General features: G+C 49.9%; 2 protein-coding genes across 4 annotated transcripts in view; both read left to right on the forward strand.

Moving 5' to 3' along the window:
* Positions 1-10,558, forward strand: part of MIDEAS (mitotic deacetylase associated SANT domain protein) — a 69,657-nt gene extending 59,099 nt beyond the window's left edge. For all 3 annotated transcript variants that reach the window (XM_055303952.1, XM_055303951.1, XM_055303950.1), the window contains 5 exons: positions 619-707; positions 2,854-3,003; positions 4,214-4,426; positions 6,386-6,582; positions 7,187-10,558. In XM_055303952.1, coding sequence (XP_055159927.1) covers positions 619-707; positions 2,854-3,003; positions 4,214-4,426; positions 6,386-6,582; positions 7,187-7,367 — 830 coding nt within the window. In that variant the 3' untranslated portion in view covers positions 7,368-10,558. The remainder of the gene's footprint in view (positions 1-618; positions 708-2,853; positions 3,004-4,213; positions 4,427-6,385; positions 6,583-7,186) is intronic.
* A 1,127-nt stretch (positions 10,559-11,685) lies between these two features.
* On the forward strand, positions 11,686-14,688 carry PNMA1 (PNMA family member 1). Its single transcript, XM_055304135.1, has one exon. It carries the CDS (start codon positions 12,414-12,416, stop codon positions 13,473-13,475), a length of 1,062 nt encoding a protein of 353 aa, XP_055160110.1. The 5' UTR covers positions 11,686-12,413; the 3' UTR covers positions 13,476-14,688.
* The last annotated feature ends 1,432 nt before the right edge of the window (positions 14,689-16,120 follow it).

Consider the following 16,120-nt stretch of genomic DNA (forward strand, 5'->3'; position numbering starts at 1 on the left):
GCTGAGTCCTGGGAAGGGGTGAGGAGGTGTGGGGGGTGGATAAGCCAAGAGCCAGAGTGATGGAAAGAACTGACTCCAAAGATGGGGTAGTCCCCCAGGGGCTTCCTGTGCCCTGGGGTGGAAGGGAGAGGGGTGTGGGCCAGTGGGAGCCCATGCAAGCAAAAAAAGCCCATGGTAAGGTGCAAGGGATAGGAGTCCAGGGAGTGCCATCCAGACTGGCATCGGGTGCCTGGATCTTAGACAACCCCTGGAAGGCCATGTCCCATCCTGGGCACTGGACTTTTAAAAGGGACACTGACTGAATGGCGTAATCACAGCAGCCACTGTCCCCAGTCCCTGTTGAGTGGCACATCTTGTCTGTGTCAGGCCCAGCCTCAAGGTCCCACGGGGTTATCTCATGTCATCTGCAGCACCACTGGTGCAGTGGCTTCTATTACTAGTTCCTGGCTCGCGAGTGAGGAGAGTGAGGCTCAGAGGCCAGTACGTGGCCCAGCTCTGCATGCCTGTGGAGACCCCCACAGATGGATGGCTTCACACTTCTCTGCGTGTCAGGATGGCCCCCTGCAGTGCTCATGGCCCCATCCACCTCACTACTGTGGCTCCCTCTCTGCCCTGCAGGCTCTGACCAGTGGAAGATGGCCGAGAGGAAGCTGTTCAACAAAGGCATTGCCATCTACAAGAAGGATTTCTTCCTGGTGCAGAAGCTGGTAAGCTGGGGCTCTGTTTGGGGGAAGGGGGAGTGAGGGAAGGCCAGGAACTGACTGTGTGATTTGGGGCTCCCTCTGCCGGTGGTGGCCTCTCAGTCCCTTACCAGGCCCTCTGTGAAAGCAGTTAGGTCCATGCCACTACGTATCCTCAGAGACAATTTTCCAAACAAAACAAGGGGAAGAGATTGGGCCTTTCCTGCCCTCAGTTCCAAGCCTCCTTCCCTCATGTTAGGGTGTGGTCATGCTGGGGGTGCTGGGGGGGGTGCGAGGGGTGTCTCAGAGGGAGGCCTGAGTGGGCAGACCCAGTGGTGTCAGACTTCAGAGAGTGACTTGCCTGAGAGAGAACAGGAAAAGAAGGAGGGCTGCAGGCAGATGTGAGCCATTCCCCAAGGGGCTGGGCTGCTTCAAAAGCCACAATTAGCATGTGGAAGAGAGGTCACCCTAAGAATGAGGAGCACTGAGAGCCAAGCAGCAAGTGACTGTGTAACCTGGAGGGCCATTGCCCACTTCCTGTCAGACCCAGGGCTTCCTTCCAGTAACTCTGCTGACCAAGTAGAGGAGGCCAAGTCTCATTTTCCTAAATTGGATTTATCTTGTCCTCTTTCCCATGTTGTTCTGGGAGAAGAAAAGTGCTTTCCTAATCCAAGGACTTGCATCCTTTCAGAAGCCCTTCTCACAAAAATCGGAGCCTTGTGGACCGTGGAGGCGAGAGAGTTTCCAAGAATGTCTTTTCTCCTCCTCGAATTGTAGATTGTGCCAGGACAGCCCTGGGGACTGGGCAAAGTGCTGATAAACTCTCCTACAAGGGCCCTGTTGTGAGGACAGTCATTTGCTGGGTTTTAGTAACACTGCGTTCCCAGATTGGGCAATATTTCTGTGAAGTACTTGCCTGCAAAACTCACTCCGGTGCCCTTAAACACCGTAATGAAAAGAGCAGACCATTAGTCATACGGATGATTGGAGAGAATTGATAGCAAAAGTGTAAACAGGATCTAATTAAGAAATTTTTGGCTTGGCCATTCCTGTGAGATTGGAGCACATCTGTCACAGATGGATACAGAGGGCACAGAGGACTGTCACTGACCCCTGGGCTGTGTGGACAGGACTTCCCAGCTCCCTGGACAGCCCTGCAGTTGGCTGAGCAGTCTGGGAGCCTGGGGCAGAAAGGGCAGAGTCAGAGCAAATGGCCTGTGTGTGTGGGAAAACCAGTCCAGAAACTAAACCCAGTAGCCAGGTGGATTTGTGAAATGAGAGTGCTAGGATTTCAGACTTTGGGAAGCCCCTTGGAAGTCAACACATGAAGAGACTTGGCCTAAGGTCACACAGCCACTTAGTGGCAGAGTTAGGAGTAAGACTTAGGCCCTCTGCTTCCTTTTCAGGTTTTCCAGAGCTTTCTTGTTAGTCTCCCTTGAGTCCCTCCCTGACACAGGACAGTTTAACATTTCTCTAGCCTCACCTGTCAGTTGCTACTCCCTGGGAAGGAATGACACTGCTCGCGTTAATGGAGTCTCTGTTGCCAGATCGGGCTGGCTCTGGACGTGGATGGCATCCAGACTTTTTCACCTGGAACTTTTTATTTTGAAACATTTCAAACTTTACAGAAAAATGGAAAGAATAGTACAATGAACACCCACATACCCCTCATTTACATTTACCAATTGTTAACCGTTAACTAGCTTTCCCTCTCTCTTTCACTGTCCCTCTATAAATTTATGTATGTCCTATTTCCTGTCCTTCCATTATAACTAATCGTTAAAAGTAAGCTCTAGACAGCATGACATTTGATCATCTCTTAAAAACAAGGGCATCTCTTTCAAAACCACAATATCATTATCACACCCAAGAAATTTAGACTGATACAGCAGTATTCTCCAATATGTGATCCTTATTCAGATCTCCCCAATGGCCTCATGTTCTTTTTAGCTCTTTTTTTTTTTTTTTTTTTAAATAGTGCTGAAGCATTGGTTAATTGAATTGGTTGGTGGTTGTTCAGGGCATGCATTGGAGAAGCGGTTGTATTTTGGGCTTCTTGGGTTTAGCATTGGCTGAGGCTGAGGTTGAGATGGGGCTGAGGGGCACATGCATGGACTGGAAAGGCAGGTGAGCTAAACCAGGAACTCTGACCTCAGTTTTGGCTTCAAACCAGATCCAGACCAAGACTGTGGCGCAGTGTGTGGAGTTCTACTACACCTACAAGAAGCAGGTGAAAATCGGCCGCAACGGGACGCTAACCTTCGGGGATGTGGATACAAGTGATGAGAAGTCAGCCCAGGAAGAGGTTGAAGTGGATATTAAGGTGACTCCCTTCCCAGCCTCAGCTGCTTAGAGCCTTGGCTGTGTCTGGGGTTAGGGACTGAGTTGGGAGCCTGAGGCCAAGCTCTCTGGAAGTCCATGGAGAACAGAGAGAGGAAGGCAGTATCCCTGACAGCCCCAAAGAGCTGATGTCCTGGACACTGGACCTGGGCCGTTAGGTTCCCCTCTCTATCTGCCAGTGTCATGGTAACGATAGATTGTGTTTGCTGCAGAACACTGGGGAGTTTTCCCACAGTATTTATAGCAGCGCTGACTTACTGTCCCCTAATAGCAGATCTTGAACACTGTTGCCCAAACTTGAGTCATTCTTGTACAGCCATCATGAATATGTCTGCATCCTGCCACATGTCACTATCACCGTTTTTGTCACGTTCATCTACCACCTATACTCCCTCCTACTTCATATTTTTCTTTTTTACTCAGAAGTAAAAAAGCTCCTTTTTTACTCAGAAGAGAAATATTATATCAGAGCCATAAACAGAAAACCAGGATTGTTTGCCATAGAAGGTACTAGTAAAACGAAATATATATGAAAATCAAACAATGTTATTAAATTCTAGATAGATACCATTACCTGCCAAGGCTCTGAATCTCAGGGCTAACTTCTGTTTAATTAAGACTGAAGAAGTATAAAAGACACATTAAGATCCAAGTCGAAACTTTGTCCTTAATCATAATCGGGATTGAAAGAAATTTGAAAAGCCAATGTTATTTTGTTTTCTGTCCATGTGGCCACCTAACATCATCTTGGGGTTCTAAGTGCACACTTGCTGACATGCTGTGCTAAAACCAGGAATGGTTTGGTCCTCATTTTGCAGGTGGAAGTGCCGAAAGCATTACAAAGATAGTTTAGAATTGGAGCTAAGGCTGCTGCCGGGCTCCACCAGGGCACCTCGCTGAAGTATGTGTCTCTTGAATTGGCATGCTTGCTCCTTGCCCCTGGCTCAGTCTCAAGTGCTCTGTGTCTTCCTGAGGGCTTCCAGGGCTCAAGACTCCCATCTTCTTTTGGAAGCCGACCAGCTGGGTTTGGGGGGTGGTGGGGGTTACAGAGGTGTAGCACAGGAGGGTGTGCTGGGCTAGGTCAGGCAAGCAGGATGAGCAGGGCCCAGTGGTCCCTGGTTGGGTCAGAATCAGTGCAGAATGGCTGTGTGACTGAGCTCCAGGCTCACTGCCCTCCTTCTTGTCCCCTGTAGACTTCCCAGAAGTTCCCTAGGGTGCCTCCTCCCAGAAGAGAGTCTCCAAGTGAAGAGAGGCTGGAGCCCAAAAGGGAAGTAAAGGAGACCAGGAAGGAGGGGGAGGAGGAGGTGCCAGAGATCCAGGAGAAGGGAGAGCAGGAAGAGGGGCGAGAGCGAAGCCGGAGGGCAGCGGCTGTCAAAGCCACACAGACACTACAGGCCAATGAGACGGTAAGTGTGCCCTCCACTGGGGGAGTCCAGGGCCAGAAGGAGGGCTGGAGCTGGGCCTCGGGGTGTAGGGGGGAAGGCAGAACAGGAACATGGTGATGACGATCATCATCATCACAGCAGGAAATGTACTAAATGCCTTATGCTTTTAGCTCATTTAATCCTCATAACCCTGTGTGGTCATTATTCCCATTTTACAGATGAGGAAAATGAGGCCCCCTTGAAAAGACAACTAGTAAACAGCCTGACTCCAAAGTCTGCTATTAATTTTCATACTCTATTGCTTCTGGATCTGAGACTCAAGAAGAAGGCTTTTGTGAGGACCTAAAAGGCGTATGGGGACATTGGGGAAGCATTTATGAGTTGTAGCTCAGGCAGGCTCCCTGTAAGAGAGGTGTGTCCCCGCCAGGAATGTCTGACAAGAAGAACAAGCTGAGACCATGAGGACAACAACAATGGCCCCTGACAGGTGTTCTCCACACAGTGCCTTCCTGCCTGTTATCTTGTTGATTCCTCACGGTCACCCCATAGTGTTACCCTCTACCTGGAAGATAGAGGACACTGGGTTCAGAGAGGCCAAGTGACTTGCCTGAGGTCCCACCCACTGTCCTTGTAGTGAGGCCCTCTGTCCACCATATCACAGACCAAGAAGCAAGACATACTGGCCAGAGATGTTCCTTGTCAGGGAGAGGTCCCCTAAAAAAGAGTAGGGATGGGAAGGGTCTATTAGGGAGCTACTGAGAGAACCTTCTTCTTCTTTTTTTTTTTTTTTTTTTTTTTAAGATTTTATATGTTGATTTGACAGAGAAAGAGTGCACAAGTGGCAGAGCAGCAGGCAGAGGGAGTGCGAGAAGCAGATCCCCTCTGAGCAGGGAGCCCGACACAGGGCTCAATCCCAGGACCTGGGATCATGACTTGAGCCAAAGGCAGATGCCTAACTGAGCCATCCAGTTGCCCCCTGGGAGAACCTTTACAAAAAAATTCTGGGACCCCTGGGTGGCTCAGTGGTTGAGTGTCTGCCTTCAGCCCAGGGCGTGATCCTGGAGTCCCAGAATGGAGTCCCACATTGGGCTCCCTGCATGGAGCCTGCTTCTCCCTCTGCCAATGCCTCTCTCTCTCTCTGTGTTTCTCATGAATAAATAAATAAAATCTTCAAAAAAAAAAATCTATGTTATACACTTATGCTTGCACAAGACACTCCTTGCCCCACCCCAGACTGTAGATAGACAGCTCTTTTCTCCCTTCTGAGACTTAGCTGTGCTCCTTCTCCAGGAGCTGTGCTCTATGTACAAGCCCCATTGAGTTCTGACTTTTGAGTATATTTCTCTATGAGGTCTACTCGTGTACATACTTAGGACTTCTAATGGCCCCCTGAGGCTCCCCTATCACAAGGCCCATGATTCCTATATCCTGAGTAGCACCTCTCAGCTCTGTGCCAGGTGTCCTGTACTCTTGGTGTCTGCTTGGCATTTCCCAGGGTGGCCCTTGTTATCTGTGCCTTTCACTAGAGTTTGAGTCCTCTGAGAGCAGGGGTTACTGTCTGTCACCTCTGTATCCCCAGCACCTGTCACAGTCACATGGACTTTAATCTTATTTATGGAATTAAGGCAAGAATGAATGGACTAAATGACTGAAAACATGCAAACATCATTAATTGAGACACCAAGCTGCCTCCCTCCCCCTGCCCCACCCCCCACCCCCCAATTAGATAGATGCATGGAGAAGTCCTATGGCAGCTAGGGGTTTCCCACAGAATTACTGCAGCAACAGCTTTGTAAAGATAGAGTTGGCCAAAGACTGGAATGGGCTGCCAAAAAGCGGTGAGTCCCTTGTCACTGAAAGGATTCAAGTGGATTCTAGGGGAGCACTTGGCAGGAGCCTAGGACCAGTTCCCTGAGATGCCAGAATGTAGGAACCTCTCTTTCCCAGACTTCTCACCTCTCCCTGTTTGATCCTCTCCAGGCCAATGACATCCTCATCCTCCGAAGCCATGAATCTAATGCCCCTGGGTCTGCTGGTGGCCAAGCCTCAGAGAAGCCAAGGGAGGGGCCAGGGAAGTCCCGGAGGGCACTGCCTTTTTCGGAGAAGAAGAAAAAACCAGAGACATTTAACAAGACCCAGAACCAGGAGAACACTTTCCCTTGTAAGAAGTGTGGCAGGTAAGGTGGTAGGCCCTGCCTCCACGGGAACCTAGCAGGGTGGCCACCGCTGGGGGCAGAGAAATGTACTTTCAAGGGGGATAGTGAGAGGTAGTCAGAGCTTTCACCTTGTCTGGTGATTGGCAGCAAGGGTTTCTAGGGCGGTGACATCACTTGGCGGCTCTGGGAAGCCGCGTGCTGGCGCTGAATCAGGCACCCTAGGAGGGTGGGGGTGGCCATGTGGGCGGAGCCAGTCCTGCAGAGCTGGGAGGCCCCCCACAGACACACCCACGTGGGGCACAACCTCGATCGCTGCATACACACAGATGCACTCACATGGGGTGCACCCTTGCACAGGGGCGCATACACACAGATGTACCTGCGCACCCACGCACGAGGACGCGTGCGCACACAGACACAGACGCACCTGCGCTTGCACACACACATACACATGCACCCACATGGGTATACCTTTGCACATTGCGTGCGCACGTAAACGGACACACCCATGCCGGGGCGCACCCTCGCACGCTGCGCACACACATGTGCATGCGCTGTCTAGTCTGGGGGGGTTCTGGGGGCGCGGGGACGGCCCTCTGATGGGAGCCCCCCTGCCCGGCTGCAGGGTGTTCTACAAGGTGAAGAGCCGCAGCGCCCACATGAAGAGCCACGCGGAACAGGAGAAGAAGGCGGCCGCGCTGAGGCAGAAGGAGAAGGAGGCGGCGGCCGCGGCGGCCACTGCGGCCGCCGCCTCCCCGCACCCGCCGGCCCTGCGCGAGGAGAGCGGCGCGGGGGAGCGGGGCTGAGCCCGGGTGCCCGGGGCCGCCCCCGCCAGCACCCGGGGCCGCCGGCGGCCAGAGGAGAGCTCACGTGCACTGTTCTCTGAAGAAAACGAGACCATACAATAAACGGCTCTTTTATTTATAAAAAGCCCCGGGAGCAGTCTTCAGGGCTGCAGGATCCAGTTCTCTCTGCGTCCGGCGGGGAAGTCGGCCTCACGCCCTCCTGCCTGGACTGGGGCGCCCCTCGGGGGCGCTCGAGCACCGCCGCCCGCGCAGCCTCTGCCCTTCCTCTGTGATCCCCGCTGCCCAAGGTCGTCACCACGGAGAGCCGAGCACCAGCCCGCCCCCCGCCCGCCCCGGGAAAGTGTGTGGTCAGCTCGGAGAGGGAACTCAGCCTGCCACCTGTGCTGTCCCCTACCCTGTCCCGCGGCCACCTCCTCTGGGAGGAAGGCTCCGGGAAGGCCGCTAGGTCGGAGGACCGGTACCCGGCCCTTTGCTGGGGGCTAGCAGCCCGCGGGGGGCCGAGAAGGGGTCTCAGATGTGGGGGGTAGGGGCCAGCCTGCGGGAGGGTCGGGGAGGCTGGAGGGAACTGTTGATAAATCTTGGCTCTTCCTGCTTCTCCCCTTTTTGCCAAACACCTTTTGGGCCCCCGGAGGCTGCCGAGGGGGCTCATCTGTGGGGCCCAGCCTGCTCCTTGGTGCAAGTTCCCTGCCTTGCCTCTGCCCTGCCCTTGGCAGCTGCCCCCTCACCCCATCCCACCTGGTCTAGCGCAGATATCCACAGCTCAGCCCCCAGTCCTGCATGCTGGAGATTTCTGGATCCTTCCCTGGGAGGGGGAGGTCTCCTAACCAGATTGGACAGGAGCCTTCATTCCTTGACTTGTGTCATTTGGGAGCTATTTATTTATTCTTAATATTTAATTTTTAACATCCTCTCAGGGACCAGGGGCCTCCTGCTTTCCAGAGGCCCAAGTGCATTTATCCCAAAACAAGGCATCTTCTTGGCATCCACCCCACCCCCCCATTCCTAAGACCCTAAGGTCCCTCACTCACCTCGTTGCTCTGGAAGCTCTTGCCAATAGGAGTTTTAGTAGCCCTGAAAGAGGTTGGAAAGGTGTAAGGTGTCACCAAAGCCACACAAAGACTAGCAGAAGCAAGGAAGGTCAAAGGCAGTTCTCATTGCTACCTCTTCTCTGGCTGTATTTTCAAATTGCCCGAGGGGATTGGCTGGAAGCCAGAATTCTAGTTTTCTTTCTGGCTGGAGGAGGCCATATTTGGCATGGAGTCACTGAAGTGAAGGGCTGGAAGGTTCTAGAGGCCCCATCACTTCCCATAGGAGGGCCACGTTATTTTTCTGATCTTGTTCTTCAGCGTTAGTTGTGTGAAACGTTCCAAGTGAACGTGAGCATAGGACAGGTCAGCAGGTTAGGAAGGAGCCAAAAGCCCTGCTACTCTCCTTACCACCCAATAGCCTAAAGACATCCATGTTCCTGTTGGGGAGCTGGGAGTGGGGAGGGAGTTTTGTTTCTAAACTATGCACTAACAGGTGTTTTTCAGCATTCAGTTATGCATTAATATGGTTCTTCAGGACCCCAGTGATAGGAGTAACAAAATTCTCCCCGCCAGACTCCAGGACGGCTACCTAGATCGTCAACTTCCCCAGTTAGTTTCCTCCAAAGGCTTCTTCCAGGTCCCAAGTTTGCAAAAATCTGGTATGCCCTCCAGAAACAGGAGGGTGGCAAACTTAAGCTGTCTTCTAAATCACTTGTGTAATAAGAGTGCCTTCGCAGCTTCGCCCCAAAGTGCTACTTATGTTTCCTGACGTTTTTTCTATTTAAACAGTATTTTGTTTCAGGCCCCTCTGTGGACATGTGGTAAGAGGAACCTCCTTGTTTAGAGAGATTCTCCTCCTCTACGCTCACAGGAATCAGACTAGGCAAATATTGGTGGAAAAAATCAAGATGGTACCTCTGTATTAATTCCAGACACTGTATTTTCGAAGGGCTCGTGCTCCATGATGGATTTAGATCTAGGATACACGGTGAAAGTTAAAATGTGTAGAGGGCAATGCCATTGTTCCAAGTGACCTGCCAATAAAGTAGGTGCAGCCATAGGAGCTGGGATGGGTATATCCTTTAATGGTGCTTTTTCTCTGTGAACACAGTAGGCTCATCTTTTTTTTTCCCTTGTTCTCTTCTATTCAGAGCTGTTTGCTTTAAGAAGTTAAATGACAAACACCTCCAGCTTTATAATGCCCTCCCCACACCATCTCACATAGCCATCTTCCAGTCTCCATCTACACTTAGCTAAGGGCATGAAACTAACCTAGTGCCTGTGTCCCAGACCATTTCTGAGGTGTCTTACCCACCCAAGGAGACTGTGCTTCAGCGCACTGTCCTCCATGCCTTCAGCAGCCCCCCTCACAGCTAAGGTACACCCTCATCCCTTCTGACCCCACCACCACCCCTGGCACAGAGGTCATGTGCTGCTTATGTCTAGAGAATCCCCTATATTTAACTGCCTCAGTGACCTAACCTCTTTCTTCTCATGTGCCAGATGTTAAGATGAAGGAGGAATACAACACATACTCAAGCCTCAGCTGTTTAAATATATTTTCACTGGGGCTCTCTTTTTTTTCGAACGGTATTTATTACCAGACTGGCAAGCCTAACTCCTTAGGTTTACAGGAAGTATGCATATTTTTATAAAACAATTGTATGTCCTCCCCATATTTTGCTGTGTTAATGTTTGCCTCTAACACTTCGCAGCTGTTTCACCTTTTCCTCATTTGTCTCTAAGTTGAAGGTATTGTGTGGAGGGGACAGCACAGGAACAGCCTTGACAGTGTAATTATTGTACAAATATTTTAATAGCATATAAATAAGTATATTCCTTTTATTTTGGAAAAAAAAACATGATCAGACACTGCCTTTTGTGTGTTTGCTGCCTGTGGCACCCTTTTTTAAAAAGACTGTTACATATTAAAATAGTGTATATATATATATATATATATAAATATTATTACCTCTTTTGCTGTACAGTTGTGATAGACCAGACTGAAGATTTTATTTTTTGTGTGCTTTTTATAAAAAAGAAAAAATAACACACTAAAGTAAATCTTGCGGATGTGATTGTAATGTACCTATGTAACTTATTTACTTTTGAATGTTCTTCTGTATCTTTAAACCTTTTATTAAATAAGGTTTTAAAAATTCAGAGTTGAATGCTGTGTTCTTTTGGGGAAGATTTTCACTATCTGGGATTGACGTTAAGTAGGCCCTGTTTTGCTTGCAGGGGGTTGCTTGACATTTTTGAGCCACAAGGAGGATTCTCTTCTATCAGCTCTTTCTTGATACCAGGACAGGAAAAATAACACACTAGCGTTTGCCTGGCTACGGATTATTGACTAGATACGGGTATTTTTTTTTTTTTTTTTTTTTACAAAACTTTAGACAAGAAAAAGTCTCAGCTCAGTGTCTCACACAAAAATATGTGCGCGGCACGCTTCCAACGTGTTAGTTTCATTGAGGGAATGTATGGAGGGTGCAGAATGCAATCAGGTGGCACAGGGAAGTTGCGGTGCTAAAGACTATTTTCCTACGCAGCGGAAGACCAGTGACGGAGGCATTTGCAGCCTTAACTCCACTCCAGAATTATATTATCTTTTAAACAAGGTGCTTTGTTAAAAAGAATTTTTTTTTTTTTTTAAAGGGCACCTGGGTGGCTCAGTGTTTGGACTCCTGCCTTTGGCTCAGGTCAGGATCCTGGGGTCCTGGGATAGAGCCCCGCATGGGGCTCCCTGCAGGGAACCTGCTTCTCCCTCCGCCTCTGTCTCTGCCCACCCCTCATGAATAAATAAATAAAATCTTTTTTAAAAAATGAAATAAAGGGCAGCCCGGGTGGCTCAGTGGTTTGGCGCCTGCCTTCGGCCCAGGGTGTGATCCTCGAGTGCCAGGATCGAGTCCCGCGTCGGGCTCCCTGCGTGGAGCCTGCTTCTCCCTCTGCCTGTGTCTCTGCCTCTCTCTCTGTGTCTCTCACGAATAAATAAAATCTTTTTTAAAACATGAAATGAAAACTGGAAAATGTGAAAAAGGAAATGCGCCGCCAAACCGAGCAGTGTCGGGAGCGCCAGGCTAGCGCCTCTGCAACCGCTCCACCCCGCCCCCAGCCCCAACCGCGGGAGCGCGCGGAGCGGGCGGTAGGCAGGACCACCGTTGCCATGGCTACGCTCGGGGGCGGGGCGCGGAGGAAGCGGCCCCGCAGCCGGCCCCGCGCCGCACTGCGGCAGTAACGCCTCCGCGGGCTGCGGGTGGGACCCCCGGCGGCCCGGCTGCGCCACACCGCCGCAGCCCGCCGCAGCCTGCACGCCGCCGCCGCCTGTGGCCCCGCTTCCCCGTCCTTCGGCGCCTCCGCCGCCTGTGTCCTCGGTCCTCAGCCGCCCTCACCGCCCGGAGCCATCCCTGCGTCTGCAAAGAAGCCGCTGGCGGGCTGGCGTGGCGGCCACCGCCGCGACCTCAGAACAGTCTCTGCCTCCAGGGACCGCACAGCCCTCGTCTGCAGAGCAGCCGCTCCTCGGCCGACTGAAGGCCGGGCTCCGGCCGCGAACGCCGGGATCGTCTCCGAGAGGAGCCCCGAGTGCCGGCGCCCGGCTGCCGGGGAAGGCGGCCACGCCCCGCGACCGCACCCGGGCGCCTCCGGCCCCGCGGCGCAGCCTCGCCAGCCGCGCTCGCTGCCCGCCTCCTGCGCTGCGACGGGACGCGACCCCCGGCTGCAGGTGGGGGACCCGGGCCGCGGGCCCCGACCGAAGACGCCGGGTGGCGGCGGACGCGTGAGGCGACTGCCCGAGCCTCCCGGGGCTTGGCTGCGGGGACCAGCCGGCGGACTGCCTTTGGGGGCCGCGAAGGAAGAGGGCAGGACTCTGGTGTCGTTTGTTAATTGTGATTGCGTCAAGCTTGCCTCCCTCGCGCCCACGGGGCTGGGGGGAGTGTCTGCTGCTGTCCTGAGCCCTAGAGCGCAGGGAGCCACAGCCTAATCCGTCTTTGTAGAATTGGGGCCCTCGCTAGTTGGGGGAATGGCGATGACGCTGTTGGAAGACTGGTGCCGGGGGATGGATGTCAACTCCCAGAGAGCCCTGCTGGTCTGGGGGATCCCAGTGAACTGTGATGAGGCTGAAATCGAAGAGACCCTCCAGGCTGCGATGCCCCAGGTGCCCTATCGAGTGCTTGGGAGGATGTTTTGGAGGGAAGAGAATGCGAAAGCAGCCTTGTTAGAGCTCACTGGCGCTGTCGATTACGCCGCGATCCCCAGGGAGATGCCGGGTAAAGGAGGTGTCTGGAAAGTGGTCTTTAAACCCCCGACTTCCGATGCTGAATTTTTAGAAAGGTTGCACCTCTTCCTAGCGAGAGAGGGGTGGACCGTGCAAGATGTTGCCCGCGTCCTTGGGTTTCAGAACCCCACTCCGGCCCCGGGTCCAGATATGCCAGCAGAGATGCTAAACTATATTCTAGATAACGTTATTCAGCCTCTTGTTGAGTCCATATGGTACAAGAAGTTGACGCTGTTCTCGGGGAGGGACATCCCGGGGCCTGGGGAGGAGACCTTTGATCCCTGGCTGGAGCACACTAATGAGGTCATAGAGGAGTGGCAGGTGTCTGATGTAGAAAAGAGGCGGCGGTTGATGGAGAGTCTTCGGGGCCCCGCCGCTGATGTCATCCGCATCCTCAAGACGAACAACCCTGCGATAACCACTGCCGAATGCCTGAAGGCGCTTGAGCAGGTGTTTGGGAGCGTCGAGAGCTCTAGGGATGCGCAGGTCAGATTTCTGAACACTTACCAGAACCCGGGAGAAAAGTTATCTGCGTATGTCATTCGTCTGGAGCCTCTTCTGCAGAAGGTGGTGGAGAAGGGGGCCATAGATAAAGATAACGTGAACCAGGCCCGCCTGGAGCAGGTCATTGCCGGGGCCAACCACAGCGGGGCCATCCGAAGGCAGCTGTGGCTGACCGGGGCCGCGGAAGGGCCTGCCCCTAACCTCTTCCAGTTGCTGGTGCAGATCCGCGAGGAGGAGGCCAAGGAGGAGGAGGAGGAGGCCGAGGCCGCCCTCCTGCAGTTAGGCTTGGAGGGGCACTTCTGAGGCCCAGGAAACGGGCGATAGTGCACATCTAGATCGCAGCTGCTTTCCTTGTCTCCGTGCTCTTACAGGTGTGTCCCTAGTAGTAAAGACTTCCGCCATGTGCTGTTTTGGGGGTGGGGGTAGGGAGTCAGGCCTGAGTATTCATGTAACATTAGTACAATCGTGCAAATGAGCACCCTGAGCTGCTACAAGTGAGTCGTACTCGCTGCAATGCCAGGTAAAGACTTGTACACAAGTGCTCAGTGCCAGCTGTCATTGTGGCAATCATCCGTTGTAAAAACCATGTGAATCCCTGACACTTCTCATTGAGATAATTGTGAAATTGCATGTTCAGATGTTTTAGCGCGGGGCCTGGCAAACACAGGAAGTGTTGGGTAAAAATATGAGCCGTTGTTACTAATATCGTGAATAGTTTTTGTGTTTACAGTAAATTGTTCCTAATTTTTTCCCTAATTTATATTAATGGAAAGAAATGTGACTCAGATACTATTTATTCAACCTTACAAAGCAAATTGTTTCATTTTTCATCTCGAAACATCTGGATCATTTTAATTGAAAAGTATTCTGAGACTATGGAATGGGATGTTAGAAAAATACTGCAATTCTAGAATTGTGTGAATCAATTTTTCTCTGTACAAGACACAGGGAGTGTCTTGTTGCATGGGGAGATTAATAAGAACCAGTTACAGTATCTATTCCCCCATTTCAAATCCTTGTCATTGAATGGTAGTTCTTGTTCATGCTGATTCTAAGTGTTCTAAATTTGAAGTTGTCAAAATACATGTATATGAATAAAAGTATTTTAAAAATTCTATTGTCTTTTTTTTGACACATATATAAAATTTCAGTGTAATTAAGCTCTATATTTATTCTCTTTTCTTAGGAAGATTTCCCGGTGTCACTTAAAAAAAAATATAACCAGTTACTGTATCTTTAACCTTATAGCATACTATTTGAGTTTGAATTACAGAACCTTTCAATGTATTCAATTTTTGCATGTTTTCTACAAGGCAAATATTAGAAGGCTAAACAGACCTAAGTCAATATTAACTTACTATAAAAAGTTAGGAAATCCTGAAATGGGGCTCAGGATGTTATCTAGCAATGCTTTTTCTCCCCTTTCAAATCCCTTTTCAGCTAAAAATGTTTGTTTTACTACAGGAATAATTTCTCATACCTGTTTAAAATGAATGTTTCCGATTTATAGCAGCCATTTTATTTTTTTTGTCAAAATTCATTTTTATTAATAGAAAATAAACACTTATTCCAGTTTCAGTTGTTATACTTGAAGTTGCTAATAAAAAAAAAGAATTTAAAATAATCAATCATGGGATCCCTGGGTGGCACAGCGGTTTAGCGCCTGCCTTTGGCCCAGGGCCCGATCCTGGAGACCCGGGATCGAATCCCACGTCGGGCTCCCGGTGCATGGAGCCTGCTTCTCCCTCTTCCTGTGTCTCTGCCTCTCTCTCTCTCTCTCTGTGTGACTATCATAAATAAAAATAAAAATTAAAAAAAAATAATCATCCTGTTTCGACGAAGACAATGAAGCTGTGGCTTAAAAAAAATTCACCATTTGCTCATAAAGGTCTTTCAGAATTTGTTCTTAAAGTTTCTGGAACTTTCCTGTCTGTTAAGTACAGGAGTTACTGAGCTACATGAGTAAGTCTCTCTGAGACAACCAATGAGAAGTTAAGCAGTTGTCATAAAAGGAATCCCTGTATGGTAACCTGGACTATACAAAGATCCCCTCCCCTCCAGCTCAGGAGGGACATGCCTCTAAGCACTGAGGTATGAAGAGTCAGACTGTTATTTGCTGTTAGAATTAACTAATAACAGTAAATCTCTGGCACGGATGCTACTGGTCTATAGTATCCTGTGATTTTAGGAATTTCTGTAAATAGTTTCGATTTAATTCACTTTATTCAGAAATTAAAACTGTTTAATAAAGTTCACTACTCTGCCAGAGTATCTGCTGGTTTAGTATCCTTAAAAAACATATATCATATGTGTAGGTAACTCATATACTTATTAGAACACTGCATTATTCAAACCAAAACCTATTTTAACATGTTTATAATTAAAAGCAGCCAATGAAATGAAATTCCAAGTTATAACAAGGAAATATCACTCTCACTTGAAGCTGTGTTGCTTAGAGAACTTTAAAAAAAAAAAAAGCATATGCCTTTAAAGTAATTCAAGGACAGGTGAGGAGACACCCTCTCCTCATTATTATAGGACTCCAGTTAAGGATGGGCCAGAAATGAGCCTTTCTAGATATTTCAGAAAAGTCCATAGATGTGTTATAAAGACTTTTAAGAATGTCTCTGTATCTGTGAGTAGTGCTTATCAGGATTTCCTAACAGTACAAAGGCAAGTCCATATAATAGCAGCCATTTTATATTAAGAGGATATAAACAGGGAGAGTTCAAAAACAGGCTTGACTGCACAGAATCAGTGACTAAAGATGTTTGTCTTGAGAACCTAGTAAATCCAGAAGTGGTTATATGAACTTGAGTTCAGTGGGGTTTTCCCCTACTAAGGCTTTATTATTTTTTTTACAATGTTTTTTTTTTAATTTTTATTTATTTATGATAGTCACAGAGAGAGAGAGAGGCAGAGACACAGGCAGAGGGAGAACCAGGCTC

The sequence above is a fragment of the Nyctereutes procyonoides genome, unplaced genomic scaffold, assembly GCF_905146905.1.
Source record: "Nyctereutes procyonoides isolate TBG_1078 unplaced genomic scaffold, NYPRO_anot_genome, whole genome shotgun sequence".
NCBI lineage: Eukaryota > Metazoa > Chordata > Mammalia > Carnivora > Canidae > Nyctereutes > Nyctereutes procyonoides.